This window comes from Lithobates pipiens, unplaced genomic scaffold (genome assembly GCF_037356315.1).
Source record: "Lithobates pipiens isolate NorthernLeopardFrog02 unplaced genomic scaffold, aLitPip1_a1.2 Scaffold_30, whole genome shotgun sequence".
NCBI lineage: Eukaryota > Metazoa > Chordata > Amphibia > Anura > Ranidae > Lithobates > Lithobates pipiens.
Genome location: NW_027507791.1, coordinates 21,633,676 through 21,651,675, shown reverse-complemented (window position 1 = coordinate 21,651,675; position 18,000 = coordinate 21,633,676). Strand labels below are relative to the sequence as shown.

The 18,000-nt window shown below is 41.0% G+C and overlaps 1 protein-coding gene across 1 annotated transcript in view; it reads right to left on the bottom strand.

Annotated features, from left to right (window-relative positions):
• Positions 1-18,000, bottom strand: part of SETD3 (SET domain containing 3, actin N3(tau)-histidine methyltransferase) — a gene marked incomplete in the record, with an annotated part of 111,513 nt that overhangs the window by 60,012 nt on the left and 33,501 nt on the right. The window contains 1 exon segment of the mRNA XM_077463765.1: positions 9,213-9,285. Within this exon segment, the coding sequence (XP_077319891.1) occupies positions 9,213-9,285 (73 nt within the window).

Below are 18,000 nucleotides of genomic sequence, written 5' to 3'. Positions count from 1 at the left end.
GTGAATCAATGCATAGAGAAAGACAGGGCAGCCATTCTCCTCTTGGCCCTGCTCGGCAGTCTGACCCCTGGGGGTACCCGGGTCTCTCACGTGTGTATTGGTTGCCCGCCCCCCCCCCCCTCCCCCGATGGCGGCACTAAAACTGGGTATACATGTACAGTGTTTTATTTATTTTTTTCAACCAGCAGGTTAAACAAACAAAAAAAAATTGACAGATATCTGCATCAACACAAGTGAGAAAAATTGAGAGTATAGCCTCAGATAGATATAAACAGAATATGACGTACCATCATCCAGAATTTTTAAGAAAAAGTTTTTTTTTGGTAAGGGGTTATTAGAGTAGCCGTTCACGCTAACTTCATTATAACCAACCCAAACCAATAATTGATGTTTGGACTATACCGGTACTTTATGTACGAAGAGAAGAAAAAATAGATGATAATAAAATATAACACATGTTTGTTTAATAAATACAAAAAAGGACAAAATACAGAATATCATAAATAAAATCGTGATACACCCCAGCGTCTTTGATTTATACAGATACTCATAGAAGAGTTCAGTTCTGGTGGCGTATGAAAAAAGGGTCTCCTCTACTAGTTTCGTGGATCATCCGCTTCTTCAGGAGGATATATATATATATATATATATATATATATATATATATATATATATATATATATATATATATATATATATATATATATATATATATATATATATATATATATAGATAGATATATATAGATAAATAGACATACAATTCATTAACAATCAACAAATTCATGTAGAAAAATGGAACATTATTCAGCCAATATTTATATAAAATAAGAAAAAGGGGAATAAGAGGACATTCACTCACCCAGAGGCTCAAGGAGGGACTTACCCGAAATCTGTTTTTACCTTACCTTCCTTGAGCCTCTGGGTGAGTGAATGTCCTCTTATTCCCCTTTTTCTTATTCTATATAAATATTGGCTGAATAATGTTCAATTTTTTCTCCTTACATAAATTTGTTGATTGTTAATGAATTATATGTCTATTTATATAGCTATCCTCCTGAAGAAGTGGATGATCCTCGAAACTAGTAGAGGAGACCCTTTTTTCATACGCCACCAGAACTGAACTCTTCTATGAGTATCTGTATATGTCAAAGACGCTGGGGTGTATCACGATTTTATTTATGATATTCTGTATTTTGTCCTTTTTGTATTTATTAAACATGTGTTAAATTTTATTATCATCTATTTTTTCTTCTCTTCGTACATAAAGTACCGGTATAGTCCAAACATCAATTATTGGTTTGGGTTGGTTATAATGAAGTTAGCGTGAACGGCTACTCTAATAACCCCTTACCAAAAAAATCAAGTGATGTTTATGCAGGGATCTCTGCTGCTTATTGTATTTCCAATATACAAAAAAACAGATGCTGGTTTTCATGCATGACTGACAGAAGTCAGTGAATAGACCAGCTTCTGTTGAACAGACAAATGTAAAAAAAAGTTGGCCGGTTCCCCTGCTGAACCGGCTGAATTTGGGTATATGTGTGTACTGGGCTGCAAACGTGAGCAGACTGATGCTCAGGACTCTCATTCTTGCTCTCTGTCAGGACAGCCTGCTGCTGGAAGAAAAAGGCAGATTGCCGATAGAATAATAGAAAGTAATCAGAGCTGCCCATTTGCATTGGGGAACCCATTGAGGGACGCCTTGTTTACCAGGAACTGACCCGGGTTTAGTTAGTGGTTCGGACGTGCAGATGTTTGAGGTTTGTTTTGTGGACCTGCTGTACAAATCCCTTCCGCACTGATGCTTGGTTTGTTTGTTGCCTTGCTGAACAAAAATGCTTTGACTGTTCCAGAGTGTCCCTGTATTGCTTGGTTTACCACTGCAACACCGGCTGAGCGTGCCTTCCTTATTCAGGTCTTATTTACCATCATTATAAAACCTTTGTTCATAAAAAAAACATGAAAAAAAACACAACAAAAAGGATTCTCAAAGCAATTTCTGCCACTGTGACAATCGTAAATCTTACAGTCGTCACCAGAGCAAGAGACGAGGGGAAATATTTCAAAGAGGACATTTGTTCAGCGACAACTCTCTGGAAAAGGATTTCCCTTTAGGTTTACCCACTTCCCATCCAGGCCAATTCTGACGTTTCTCTCCTACATGTAAAATTCATAATTTTTTTTTTTGCTAGAAAATTACATAAAACCCCCAAACATTATATATATATATATATTTTTTTTTTTAGCAAAGACCCTAGAGAATACAATGGTGGTCCTTGCAACTTTTTATCTTGGACAGTATTTGTGCAGCAATTTTTCGAACATTTTTTTGGGGAAAAAAAAACCAACACATTAAAGTTAGCCCAGTTCTTTGCATAATGTGAAAGATGAAGTTATGGCGAGTAACTAGATACCTAACATGTCGTGCTTCAAAATTGCACACGCTCGTGGAATGGCGCCAAACTTCTGTACTTAAAAATCCCCATAGGCGACGCTTTCAATTTTTTTTTTTGTACTGGTTACATGTTTTTGCGTTACAAAGGAGGTCTAAGGCTAGAATTTTTGCTCTTGCTCTAACGTTCACGGCAAAACCTCACATGTGTGGTTTGAACACAGTTTTCATATGTGGGCGGGACTGGACTTACGTATGTGTTCGCTTTTGCGTGCGAGCGCACGGGGACAGGGTGCTTTAAAAAAAAAAAATTTAATTGTTAATTTTACTTTTTTTTTCAGTTTGACACTTTAAAAAAATTCTGATCACTTTTATTCCTATTACAAGGAGAGAGATATCATTTTGCCCCCGTTCAAATCATTAGTAAGACGTCATCTGGAATATGCAGTTCAGTTTTGGGCACCAGTTCTCAAAAAGGATATCGGGGAACTGGAGAAAGTGCAGAGAAGGGCAACCAAACTGAGGCATGGAGGAACTCGGCTATGAGGAAAGATTAGAGGAATTGAATTTATTCACTCTTGATAAGAGGAGATTAAGGGGGGGATATGATCAACATGTACAAATATATAAGGGGTCCACATAGTGAACTTGGTGTCGAGTTATTCACTTTACAGTCAACAAAGAGGACAAGGGGGCACTCTTTACGTCTAGAGGAAAAGAGATTTAATCTCCAAATACGGAAAGGTTTCTTCACAGTAAGAGCTGTGAAAATGTGGAATAGACTCCCTGCAGAGGTGGTTATGGCCAGCTCAGTGGATTGCTTTAAGGCAGGCCTGGATTATTTCCTAAGTGTACATAATATAACTGGATACTGACATTTATAGGTAAAGTTGATCCGGGGAAAATCCATTTGCCTCTCGGGGGATCAGGAAGGAATTTTTTCCCCTGCTTTAGCAAATTGGATCATGCTCTGCTGGGGTTTTTTGCCTTCCTCTGGATCAACTGTGGGTATATGGGCTGGTATGATATTTATTATATATAGAGTATTTATTGGCGTATAACACTCACTTTTTCACCATGAAAATCGAGTGCAAATAGCGTGTGCGTGTTATACGCCAATACAAAAATGTAAGTTTTTGCCTGAAACTTCCCTCTTAAAATGAATGTGCGTGTTATACACCTGTGCGTGTTATACGCCGATAAATACAGGTATATTTTTTTTTTTTTGTGGTTGAACTGGATGGGCTTGTGTCTTTTTTCAACCTGATTAACTATGTAACTATGAATGTAATATGAATTTGGAGATTTTTAGTGTTGCGCAATATACAGGAAAGTAGAGGGGGGGAGGGCGGGGGAAATAGGCAAGGGAACAAGGAAGTTGTAGATAGAGGGATAATAGAGAGAGATTAAAAGTATGGATAGTGACTAAATGTACAAAGTGCCTTTTAGACTAATAAAGTGCGTGATAAACTAAAATGAGCAATAAAAATAGCAGTCATATATAAATGCCATAAAGAATAAAAATATCAATCGTGAATAGATGCCTAAGCTCATAAATACTAAAGACCAAAGAAGCTGTGCAAAACTGCAATATAATGTGCCAAGTGAAAAAATAAATAGAGTGACAGTCCAAAATATATAGCCAAAAATATACAATTTACAGATATTCACATAAGCACAATACCATGTGACATGCCCAGTGAAAAAAGCAAATCTCAATGAGTCCAATAAACACATAAACAAAATAAGTATTCCATGCAGTGCGTTTAAGTGCAAATGATGCTAGCAACAATACAAAGCGTAACAATTGTTACTGTATTGTTGCTAGCATCATTTGCACTTAAACGCACTGCATGGAATACTCATTTTGTTTATATGTTTATTGGACTCATTGAGATTTGCTTTTTTCACTGGGCATGTCACATGGTATTGTGCTTATGTGAATATCCGTAAATTGTATATTTTTGGCTATATATTTTGGACTGTCACTCTATTTTTTCACTTGGCACATTATATTGCAGTTTTGCACAGATTCTTTGGTCTTTAGTATTTATGAGCTTAGGCATCTATTCACGATTGATATTTTTATATTTTATGGCATTTATATATGACTGCTATTTTTATTGCTCATTTTAGTTTATCACGCACTTTATTAGTCTAAAAGGCACTTTGTACATTTAGTCACTATCCATACTTTTAATCTCCCTCTATTATCCCTCTATCTACAACTTCCTTGTTCCCTTGCCTATTTTCCCCCCTTCCCCCCCCCCCCTCTACTTTCCTGTATATTGCGCAACACTAAAAATCTCCAAATTCATATTGCTTAGGGAGTAGGTCAAGCTCCTCTCCAGTGTTTGCAGCAATTTTTCATTTTCCTTGTTTGGTTGGTTGGCGCAGAGGTATTTTATACACAAACTATGAATGTAAACCCAGGTTGTAATAGGAATATGGCATGATCAGTCCTCTTTACAGTAAGATATGGGGTGAATAAGACCCCACAATTCACCTCTAGGCTGAGAAGCCTGAAATAAAAAAAATATGAATAATGCCTGTAGCTGCAGGCATCATTCAGATATACCCGCACAAATTGAAGGACGTCATATGACGCACCTTGGGCGGGAAGAGGTTAAAGAGATTTCATGTTTCTTACTTTTGGATCTTCATGGCAGGAAGGAAGGGAAAACTCCCCAGCAGGACACATACAGCAAAAATAAAATAAAACCTGACAGGCATTTCACCCATTTCCTACCATCTTCAGACATAATGTAGTGTAATTGAGCAGAGTAGGGCTCCAAGTAGTTGGGCATTCAAGCAGACTCTTCTAACCAAACACGACACTGAATATCCTCAATAGGACATGCTGCGTCCAAGGAAATGCACAAAAAACAGGAAAATGAGCCTAGCAACATGGTCACAAGTACTAGACCGTATGGAGGCTATTAAAATTATAGAACGCATATTCCATACTATTTATGGCACTATGCTAGTTTCTAATAGGAAGCGTGTTTTTTCGATTTGTTATACAATGGTATTAGTTGTTTCTGCCCCAATTTTCCCTCTTTGGCGTGACCAGTCTTCTCCCATCTGACATTCATTGGAAAAAGAACCTACAATTCACAGAAAACAGTCACCACATCCACTGACATTCATTAGGCTAGTACTGTCATTAGCCAATTATTTTTGCTATTTCGTAATGCCATATCTTTATTGCTTACTGTACAATGAATCACGTTTAAGATTATAATTTCGATTGGTATGATGACACCTTCTACTTGCATTCCAAACATGTAATCACGTTGATTTGCTTTAAAAGAGAAGTATGGGAATTGTGACCACAGCAGCCCAATGGTTGAAGGAAGAAGGTAACTGAGGGGGTCTTGTTGTTCCCCTTCTCCCTCAATGATACCGGAAAATTTGGACTATACCCAGTGGGAAAGGCACTTTTGGGATATTTGACTGGATTAGTAGAAGATTACGGCTTACACCATCTTCTTCTGTCATTTTTATATATATACGGTTGGAGTTCCTTGTTCATCTGTGGGCTCCCCTACATACAATAGTCTGATGTTAATATTATACACCATTCTACCTCTGTAGAGACACCTTTTCTTTGGTTCCTTTTTTGGGCTATCCAAAGAAATAAAAATGTTAAGCTCCTGAGGAAGCGTTATGATGAACGCAAAACATGTAGAGCATCAGAATATCTTTGACCTGTTCTTCAATTGTTATCCTGTCTATACAAACTGGTTTCTGTATTGAGTGTCAATTTTTCTTTAATGCTCCTATGATTGGATGAGTATAGGAATATATACAGAATTTGCTAGAATCTATTAATATACTAGACAGGATATGATATATTGAGATCTGGTGTGTTTTTCCCCCCTTTTTAGAAAAATAAAAATTGTTTTAAATTAACATCCTTTTTTTTTCCCCCTCTTTTTTCCATATTATATATATATATATATATATATATATATATATATATATATATATATATATATATATATATATATATATATATATATATATATATATAAATAAACACACACACATCTATGCCTAAAAAGTCCAGTATGGTCAACAATTTTTGTTGAGGTTTTTTTTATTTTATTTTTTTTGTCTCTTTCCAAAAATACTATTATAAGGACGTGGCGTGTAAATTTTTTGTAGTGTATCCCCCAGGACCACCCTGTGGTAGATACACATCAAATTTAATTTGAGTATAAACTTTGTAACAATTTGTTAATAGAATAGACTCTGTGTAAGTGGAAAAAGTTTACCACTTAAAACGCTAAACCTTTTTCTGACATTTGTTGGTTTCAAATTAAAATGATTATTTTTTTGCTAGAAAACTACTTCAAACCCCCAAAACATTTTTTTTTTTATATGCAATTAGCGGACCTCCAGCTGTTGCAGAACTACAAGTCCCATGAGGCCTAGCAAGACTCTGGCAGCCACAAGCATAACACCAAGAGGCAGAGGCATGATGGGACTTGTAGTTTTGCAACAGCTGGAGGTCCGCTAATTGCATATCTCTGCGTAGAGAATAAAATGGTGGTTGTTGTAATATTGTATGTCACACTGTATTTGCGCAGAGGTCTTTCAAATGCAATTTTTTGGGAAAAAAATTACTTTAATGAATAAAAAAAACCTAACCAGTAAAATTAGCCCATTTTTTTTTTTGTATAATGTGAAAGATTTTCTACGCAAGAATCGTGATCTTTTTATTCTAAGCAAAAAAAAAATCGTGATTCTCACTTTGGCCAGAATCATGCAGCTCTACTGCCTTTTCTTATTTTACTGTCTGGAACGCACTGGAACTGACCACACTGGTGTGGACTATGCCATTGAAAACTACGCAGGGTCTTGAAAAAGTATTCATAACCTTTGAAATTTTGTCATGTTAAACAACCAAAAACGTAAATGTATTTTATTGGGATTTTATGTGATAGACCAACACAAAGTGGCACAGAATTGTGAAGTTGAAGGAAAATGATAAATGGGCGTGGCCGGAGTAAACAGCGGACCGGAAGTGACGCGCGAGGCGGAAAAACGCAGATGGTTTTTTCCTTTATAGCGCAGCTTGCTAAATTTAGATGTAAGCATTTTTGTTTTAATAAATGGTCTATTTTAATGATACTACACTATTGGAAGCTCTTTTGTCTACTTCATCTTCATATGCGAGTCTGGATCTCTATCTGAGGATAAGAGGAGGAGTCTCTGGAAGGATGGACCATCTTACTCATATTGGAGGTTGATCCAAGGCTCATGTTATGCACCTATGAGGTGAGAGTTCTGTGAGCACCGAGGTGTTGGTGGAAGAAGAAAGATTCTTTGGGATTATTATATCAAAGGATTATTCATCAATTATAATTGCACACTTACATTTTTTTTTTTTGGACACTTCATTTGCACATTTTACAAATCACAATTATCACCGTTTGTGATTTTTCAAAATTTTGGATATTTATTGTATGATACTTATATCTATCTATATGGAATAGCGCAATATCACTTTGTTACCATTTTTATGAAAATTATAATTGGCTGTCAAATTTTGTTTACAAATAAATATGTGAAAAGTGTGGGGTACATTTGTATGGCGCCCCCCGGAGTCAATACTTTGTAGAACCCCCTTTCACTGCAATTACAGCTGCAAGTCTTTTTGGGGATGTCTCCATCGGCTTTGCACATCTAGAAAGTGAAATTTTTGCCCATTCTTCTTTGCTAAATAGATCAAGCTCTGTCAGATTGGATGGAGAGCGTCTGTGATCAGCAATTTTCAAGTCTTGCCACAGATTCTCAATTGGATTTAGGTCTGGACTTTGGGCCATACTAACACATGAATATTCTTTGCTTTAAATCATTCCATTGTAGCTCTGGCTGTATGTTTAGGGTCGTTGTCCTGCTGGAAGGTGAACCTCCGCCCCAGTCTCATATCTTTTGCAGACAGGTTTTCTTCTAAGATTGTCCTGTATTTGGCTCCATCCAACTTCCCATCAACTCTATGCAGCTTCCCTGTCCCTGCTGAAGAAAAGCATCCCCACAACATGATGCTGCCACCACCATGTTTCACGGTGGGGATGGTGTGTTCAGGGTGATGTGCAGTGTTAGTTTTCCACCACACATAGCATTTTGCTTTGAGGCCATAAAGTAAAATTTGGTCTCATCTGACAAGATCACCTTCTTCCACATGTTTGCTGTGTCCCCCACATGGCTTCTCACAAACTGCAAACGGGACTTCTTATGGCTCTCTCTCAACAATGACTTTTTTCTGCCACGTACACACGTAGCAGACTGTCCGCCAGACTTTCCGAACGAGCTACCTGCCCACACACGGTACTTTTGCGGCGGACTAATACGGCGTACTAAGTCCGCCGGACTAGCCGCCGTACTTTTGAAATGAACGGACTCGCCCACACACGCGGAGGAAAGTCCGCTCATTTTGAGCGCGGGACCAGCGAAGGAGGCGTAGCTGGCCCCGTCACCTGGTATAGACTTAAAGGGGAATCCCTATGCCGAAAAATCCATATCAGACCCTTATCCGAGCACGCTACCTGACCGGCCAGGAAAGGGGGTGGGGCGAGCCCCCCCCCCCCCCCGAGCCATACCATTTTTAGTGCCTGATAGGTTAATTTGTTTATTATAAAAATACATTTGTCAGCAATGCAAAAGCAGTAAAGTAACTGGTTTCCACCATTACTAGATATGACTAGTTGCTCTATAAAAACGTGTCAAACACCCCTGCTCTAGAAGATGATGCTATGACCAAACAATGATCCAGTGCCTGACCTTCCCTTGCTGATCATGTCCTTACCCAGCACTGAATTCTTAGCAGACTCCACAGTCATTAATAACTTCCTTGGTACCCAGAGGAACAGCTCTTCAGCCTGAATGGGAAGAAAAAGATTGTGGTCAGTAAATGGACCAATTTTTATATTCATTGACCTCAATACATTTTATGAAAACCCGTCACAAATCCTAAATCAAGAAACTAGCATTTAGTACGAAATGCTTCCCGCCAATCGGTGCCAATCTCTGCCACCTGCTTGTGAAAGCCCCTTTGGAAAGTTGGCATTAAACAGAAACCCCTACCTCATTTTAAAACACAAGACTTGGATCATTTGATTTATTTAATATATTTAGTGGATATTTCCATAAGGGTTTTTAGCACTGACTTTATTTGACTTTTGTCTCAATATAAGCTGCTGACAACATTTTTGTTTTCAAATATAACGGTGATAAATGGCCTCTGAGGTTCTGGTACAAGATGGCTGAATGCTGGAGTTGGGACTTTGTAATGAGTGGAAGAAGCTGCAAACTACACTTTGGACAATACTCTAGGATCTTCATGCAAAACATGGAGGAGGAATAAATAGGTACTATACACTACAGTAGGCATCTGACCATCACACCAACTCCACAATCAAAAGTATCTGGATGCCCCTTGTTAATGCTACACCATACAAAGACATTAAAACAAAAGGGGAAAAGGGGGATAATAGGGGCGGGGGGACTTTATAGGCTGGGATATTAGTTATAGTACATATAATGTTCTGTAGTGCCAAATACTGGGTAATACTGGGATGTTTATTTTATTTTGGTTTATCTATAGTTGATATTTGATCAGCATCTGGGGGTTGACCTTTGTTTACTTCCGGGAGCTGCGACGCGCACCGCGTCCCTCCCCCACTCCCTCGTGTATAACTGCGGGGCTGGGTGCGTGTACACACTGCGCGTCGATGTCACGCTTTACACGCCCGCATGGCTAACGCCATTACTGGTTCAATGTACGGGCGCGATATGTCCATCTCCTCTGTGCCTAAATGGGGGGAGTTCTAGGTGCCTACAAATAGCCAGTTTTTTCTGCCTGTTGGTGGTCGCCTTCCCTCCTATATACAATATTTGCGCGACGTTGGTTCTGACTATCTCTGGCTGGCAGGTCAGTCTCCTCATCACACTACTCAGGGTTTTCCCATTTGGTTCACGGTGGTATTCCTATTTCACTAGGTCTACCAATGATATGGGTAAACCTATTATCACTTGTATTTCTGGGATATTTTCTCCTTGATATTTCCCCTTCTAGCTTTCCTACACTGATAATTCTTTTGGTGCACCTTCATCACATTCTCAGTTTTCCCTTCTTTTCTCTTTCCCATTTTTCTTCCCTTTCACTTTCTCATTATTCACCTTACTTTTCACATGCACCTTATCACTATTGCAACTCCACTTTTTTCTCTCTTTTCTTCCTTTTCCTATGTTTTATTTCACCCTCTTTCACTTCTCACTCATAATATTCACGTGTTTAACATACATATACATATTTGTTACAGTGCACCTCTGCGATATAATAGCGTACATCTCAGTACTGGAAGGGGATTTTGGTCGGGCACTTCCCTCATTCTTGTTTCTCTGGTTGGCTGTATCCTGCTGCCGCTTTCGTCGGGACCTCAACTCCCGGGTGGATGTTTGGTTCATTACCCCCCGATATACCTGATCTAAAAAACCCCCTCGTTTTTTCACCATGTACCTGCTTCTACAAGTATACCAAATAATCATTAGGTAAGAGTGTTAGGACTATAGGATGTTGTTCCCTCTTTTCCTATATCAATCGAATTTTTATTAATTACCTATATATAACCTATTACAGATATTCCCAATCAGCTGCTCCTGATGAGTGGATATAATTCCACGAAACGTGTCGAGCTGTCATATTTGCTGCTAGGTCACAGTATCCATAAATATATCATGGGTTTTATCAAAGGGCTGAAATATTCATCTAATCTTTTATTATAATATGTTCATTATGTCTGTGTCTATTTTGGGCATACTGCTGACTGTTATCTTTATTATGCAAGATATTTTTTCATTATGGTATTAATTTTTTATTATGAAATACTGTATATTATTTTTGATCATGAGACTATGTACTAATTATGTTTTATTTTATTTTATTTTATATTTTTGTACCATTGATCTAATTAATATACTGCATGTATCATGTTTTATCTACTGTGTACCATATTATTGACTTAATTAAATATATTTTATTAAATACTGCCCTATGCCCATTTTTGGCACTACAGAACATTATATGTACTATAACTAATATCCCAGCCTACCCTGAGTGGTGCATTTCATATAAAGTCCCCCGCCCCTATTATCCCCCTTTTCCCCTTTTGTTTTAACCTATTAGGGATGGAGACCTAGGTACGTTATGTTTAAGGCCTCACACAAAGTCCCAACAATTCTTTTTTTTCAGTATACAAAGACATTAGACAATCGTAAATTTTTAACCTTGTGACTGTGGTCAAAGCCAGCTTTATGAAGAGATGGTTTGATGAGTTTGGTGTGAAGGAACTGGAGTGGCCTTCACAGAGCCCTGACCTCAACCCTACCCAACAACTTTCTGAGATTAATTAGAATGCCAACTGCGAGCCAGGTCCTCTCCAACTTAAGTACATGAACTCACAAGTGATCTTTTACCCGAATGGGTACAAAATTCTTATACCCATCCAAAATCTTGAACACACTCCAAATTCTTGCAGAAAACCTACTCAGAAGAGTGCAGACTGCTATAGCTGCAAAGTCGGACAACTCCAAATTAAAGTCGTTCTGAAGGCTCAAGGTTTTTTTTCCCTTAGGCTACTTTTACACTGGGGCGTCAGCAGCAAAGCGCCGCTATTTTTTGGCATCCCTTTACCGTCGTTTTTGCAGAGGTTTTTGGCCACTAGCGGGGAGCTTTTAACCCCTGCTAGCCTCCGAAAAAGGGTTAAAAATGACCTGCAAAGCGCAGCTGCCCATCCATTTCAATGGGCAGGAGCGGTGTATAGGCTGCTCCTTCACCGCTCCAAAGATGCTGCTTGCAGTTTTTTTTAAAGTCCTGCCAGCGCACCGCCTCAGTGTAAAAGCCTTCAGGCTTTCCCACTGAGAGGGGAGCCATTTTTCAGTCGCTTTACAGGCACTATTTTTAGCCCAAAAGCGCCTGAAAAATAACTCAGTGTGAAAGGGGTCTTAAAGTGATTGTAACGGTTTTTCTTTTTTTTTTTAAACATATCATACTTCGCTCCACTGTGCAGCTTGTTTTGCACAGAGTGGCCCCTAACCTCATCTTCTGGGGTCCCCCGGCGGCTCTCGCAGCTCCTCCCTACATCAGATTACCCCCTAGGACAGTGATGGCGAACCTATGGCACGCGTGCCACGGCTGGCACGCAGAGCCATCTCTGTGGGCACGCGAGAGGGTCCTGGTTCACGGTGGGGAGAACATGGCAGCAAACTAACTAACATGGCAGGAAATTAACTGCACGAGTGAGTGGGTGGCTCCGCAGCCTCCGCGCGGAAGGCTACAGACCTGAGAGCACGCGAGGGAGAGAAGCAAGCAGCGGTGAGGTGCGGCAAACTGTCTGCACGAGTGAGTGGGCGGCCCCACATTCTTCCGCATGGTAGGTTACAGGCCTGACAGCACACATGGGAGGGAGAGAAGAGCTTCACTGCTTCATTGTATGGCTGAAGAGTGGCGCAGCAGCCCTGGCGCATTCTGGAGCTTGGACTCCTCAAACCTCCTTCAACAGTGAGGCCCGGAGAACAGACTGACCGTGGGCCCAGAAGACAAGGACAGGCGAGAGGCACAGGCCGTGAGGGAGCCGCTGGATGGAACAGGGATGGAGACAGGTACTGGGCACAATTATAAACTGAATACCTGCAGACAAAGACTGGGGCAGGGAGGCAGAGCAGGGATTGCAGATAAGGACAGAGCTAGAGGTCTCCCTTTCTCTCAGCTCTCCTCTTTTTCAGCCCGTGTCCCCCTCTTTCTGCTCCCCCTCTCTCTGTGCCCCCCCTCTCTCCCCCCTTTCTCTCTCTCTCTCTCCCCCCTCTCTCTCTCTCTGTGCCCTCCCCTTTATCTCTGTCCCATATATCTCTCTGTGTCCCCTCTCTCTCTTTCTCTGTGCCCTCCCCTTTATCTCTGTCCCATATCTCTCTCTCTGCCCCCTCTCTCTCAGCATCTCCCACACTCCTCCCCCTCTGTGTCCCCCCCTCTCTCTGCCACCCGTTTGTCCCCCCTCTCTGTGTGTGTCACCTATCTCTATCTATCTGTCCCCCCCCTCACTGTCACCCTTCTCTCTTTCTGTCCTCTCTCTCGCTTTCACTGTGCCCTCCCCTTTATCTCTGTCCCATATCTCTCACACCCTTCCCCCTCTGTCCCCCCTCTCCCTTTCGGTCCTCCCATCTCTCTGTCCCCACTCTCTCTGCCCCCCCATGTGCCCCCCCCCCTGTGTGTGTCCCCTATCTCTATCTATCTGTCCCCCCCTCACTCTCTGTCACCTTTCTCTATGTGTCCTCTCTCTCTCACACAGCCCCCTTTCTCTCTCTCTCACAAATCCCTATCTCACAACCCTCTCTCTCTCTTACACACACCCCCATCTCTCTCACACACCCCCTCTCTTTTGCTCAGCACCCCTCTCTCGCGAATTGCCGTATTGGCACTTTACAACACAAAACCAACTTATTTATTTCAGTTTGGGCACTCAGACTCAAAAAGGTTCGCCATCACTGCCCTAGGAGAAGCGCTTTCCCAGGAGTTACCTTGCGGCCGCGCTCCCGAGTCCAACATTGGTGCACATAGCTGCCGAATGTATAACTCGGCACCCACGTCATTGGTTTTGATTGACAGCAATGGGAGCCAATGGCTGCGCTGCTATCAATCTATCCAATCAAGAGCCAAGAACCCCAGGCAGAGGGACAGCACGTCACTGCCGGGTCAAGCTCCAGGGCTCAGGTAAGTAAAAACGGAGAGGCTGGGAAGCCGGTTACTGCCAGGTGTCTTTTCAGGGTGGGGGGAGGTAGGAGGGTGGGAGCTGCACCCAGAAGGTTTTGTACCTAAATGCATAGAATGTATTAAAGGGATTGTAAACCCTCATGATTTTTTCACCTTAAGGCTGTGTTACCCCCCCCCCCCCCCAGAGCTTTCTATTGGTGCTATTTGATCACCACTGGGATTTTTTTTATTTTTTGCGCTGTAAATTAAAAAAAGAACATTTTTGAAAAATAAAAAAATTATATATATATATATATATATATATATATATATATATATATATATATATATTACACTTTCTGCTATGAAACACATCCAATAAAAAAAAAAAAATCTAAAATATATTCTGCTACATGTTTTTGGTAAAAAGAAAAAATCCCAATACGCGGATATTGATTGGCTTACAAAAACGTTATAGCATCTACAAACTATGAGATATATACTGGAATTTGCATTTATATATATTTTTTATATTAGTAATGGCGGCAATCATCAACTTAAAAATATGCACCGTCACTTTATTAATGACACTGGCTGGAAAATCTGTGCAAGCAGTTAAATGTGTGCCTAACAGTGCTTGTGAGGCTTCTAAGAGATGAGCACACCCCCCCCCCCCCCCCGACAGGACAGAGCTCTGTATTGTTTACATAGAGCTCTGTCCTGTATTCCTACACACCGATCAGCGAGTGGCGGCGGTCAATCATTGTCTGGCACCAGCTGAACGGCTTGTGCTGTGACCAATCATGCCCCCTACCTGGAAGTGCTGGATTACGCACTGGGTACGTGATCCGGCACAGGAGAGCCGCTCTGCCTGCCGTACTTATACATGAGGCAGTCGGCAAGCAGTTATACATACCTTTGAAATCCCAACGGTTGATGTTAATCAGCCCCCCAGATCCCCAGATGATGCCTGTTTAGGATAAACGCGTCGGGAAGGGCTCGTTGATGCCACTGCGTTGCCAGATTTTATTTCCATGCTTGTATTTGCCTGTAATATTGCCACTTTCGCTTTACCGCCTGGTATCTACATTGAGGACACTCCGGTGTGGTTCCTGTGATGGTTCAGCCAGATCTCCGATTTATGTGCCCTTTTGATCTCAGGTAATACTGAGATCTCAAGTTCCGGTTAGCGCCCCCCCCCCTTTCTTCCTATCGGTGGAGGTGCTTCTTTTGGATTACTTTCTTCACGAAGTGATGTGGATGTCAGTTTCCCATTTTTCTCTTTAAAATAACTAACATCACAAGCTGATTAACATCAACCGTTGGGATTTCAAAGGACTAATTTCTTCTATTTCCCTTTATATTGTATTCACTTTTGTTTGAGTTTTTTATGAATTTGGAAGCGTGATTATATGAGGGCACACCTATCAATTTGGTGTTATTCACTCTTCTGCATCTGCAGATTTTTGTTAGGTTTGATCACCTGAGATTTGTACTTTATAGGTGACCATTCTTGTATGATTTATTTTTTACATGATTCATATATACTTTCATTTAATTGAATTAGATACTATTTGATATTCACGTTCTATTCAAAATTAATTATTGATCACTCATGCTATTAATTGCATGTAGTTCGTATTTAGCAAATTTTTTTGTTTTTAGGCGCAGCTTTTCTTTTTTATATTGTGCATATTATCGGAGTATTACGATCTGAGTTGCTGCTTAGAGGGAGGGTTTTCTAATAGCGCAGTTTATCCCTTTTATTATTTAGTTATACATACCTGACCTCCATCTCAATCCAGCAATGTGCATGAGAGCAGCATCTCTCTCCCCTCACTGGCTCACACAGCAGCGATTGACAGCAGCAGAAGCCAATGACTATCATAGCCAATAAGCCAATGAGGAGAGAGTGGGGGCGGGCCAAGTTGCACTGGTTGTGTATGTGAATGGACACAGAACGTGTCTCGGGAGCAAGCCTGCTCGAGTTCCACCACTGTGAGAGGCTTGCTATTAAATGCACTCTGCAGGAGGGGGGAGGAGCCAGGACTACCAGTGGGGGACCCAAAAAGAAGAGGATCGGGGCAGCGCTGTGCAAAACCACTACACAGAGCAGGTAAGTAGGACATGTTTGTTATTTTATTTATTTATTTTAAATGCTGTACTTTAAAATCACTTTAATGTCCATGGTTTTGGAACGGGATATCAAACAAAGTCCTATAGATGTGATTGTCAGGTGTCCACAGACTTTTGCTGTGTATCTGCTGGCATCTTCTGGCTTTTTCTGAGTGACACTTGAAATGCAGAGGGCGTCTTCACTGTAAACATGCTTTTGCACGGTCCGACATTCCGACGACAAAATTCGTCAGATTTTTTCCTGATGGATTTTGGCTCAAACTTGTCTTGCATACATGCAGTTGCACAAAGTTGTTGGAAAATTCAATTCAGAACGTGGTGACGTAGAACACGTACAACAGGACTATAAAGAGGGCAGTAGCAAATGGCCTTTGTCTCGTAATTTGTTCTGAGCATGCGTGGCACTTTTTCTGTCGGAATTGTCTACACACGATCGGAATTTACATGATCGGATTTTGTTGTCGGAAACTTTTAGATCCTGCTCTCAAACTTTGCGTGTCGGAAATTCCGACAGAAAAAGTCAGATGGAGCCCACACACACGATCGGAATTTACAACAACAAGATCCGAACGCACATTTTCCGTCGAAAAGTCCAACCGTGTGTACGGGACATTAGAACACCACTTGCATACAACTGGGCAGAGGTCTCCTAATAAAATTTGATCCACAAATACGACCAACCTCTGTTTAGTTAATTGAAACCTGTGCTTCATAACACTGGTAGAGATTCATCTTGTAATTCGGTTTGCTGATAAGATTACAGATGCTGAAAATGGAAGTAAACCCTTCCAAACAACTTTGACCTACAGGTAAGCCTAGATTAAGGCTTACCTGTAGGTCCAAGTAATATCTCCTAAACCTATATGGTTTAGGAGATATTTGCCCGAAAATGGGCACCGCTGTCTACGGCGCATGCGCCGTAGACAGCGGCGCGCAGGCGCACTAAATGCGGCAAGTCCAAGAATGGATTTGCCAAATTTGTCTACTCCCGTGCGCATGCGCGGGAGTGACGTCATCGCGGCTCCGGCGAATGGCAGCGTCGGAGCTCCGAGACGCGACTCCCGTGCGCATGCGCGGGAGTGACGTCATCGCGGCTTCTCCGCTGTCATTCGTCGGAGCTGCGAGAGACGCCACAACCAAGATGGATGCGGCGGACTACAGGTGACAGCGGCGACTTCGCTGGCTCCTGTGTCAGGTAAGTGACACATAATGAGCTACTATGCGATGCATAGTAGTCCATTATGCTTTACCTTTGCAGGGAAAAAAAGAGGAAGTAAACCCATCAGGGTTTACTTCCTCTTGAAGCTTGGCATTCTATTTCCGAGTCATCCATTAATATACACAAGATACCTGCTGACTCCATTTACTAAAGACAGAACTCAATCTAGATTTTTTTTTTTTTTTTAGCACTGAATACAAATTATGTCAAAGTGATCTGGAGGCCCAGCAGGAACACCATGTGCATGCAAATAAAAAAAAAAAAAAAAAAGAAGCCCCAACAAATCATAAGCTTACTGGAAATGCTTTGGTGATATACAAAGAGCCTAATAAAATATTAAACAGCAATGATGGGCGGTAAGGATACAACTATATTCATTAAACACTAAAACCCTAAAGTCTGCAGTGGGGCCTCGTACACACAGGAAAGCGTATAGTACATGTCACCCTAGTGTCTGGAAGTTCCATGGTTGTAAATATGAGTGGCTGAGCTTCA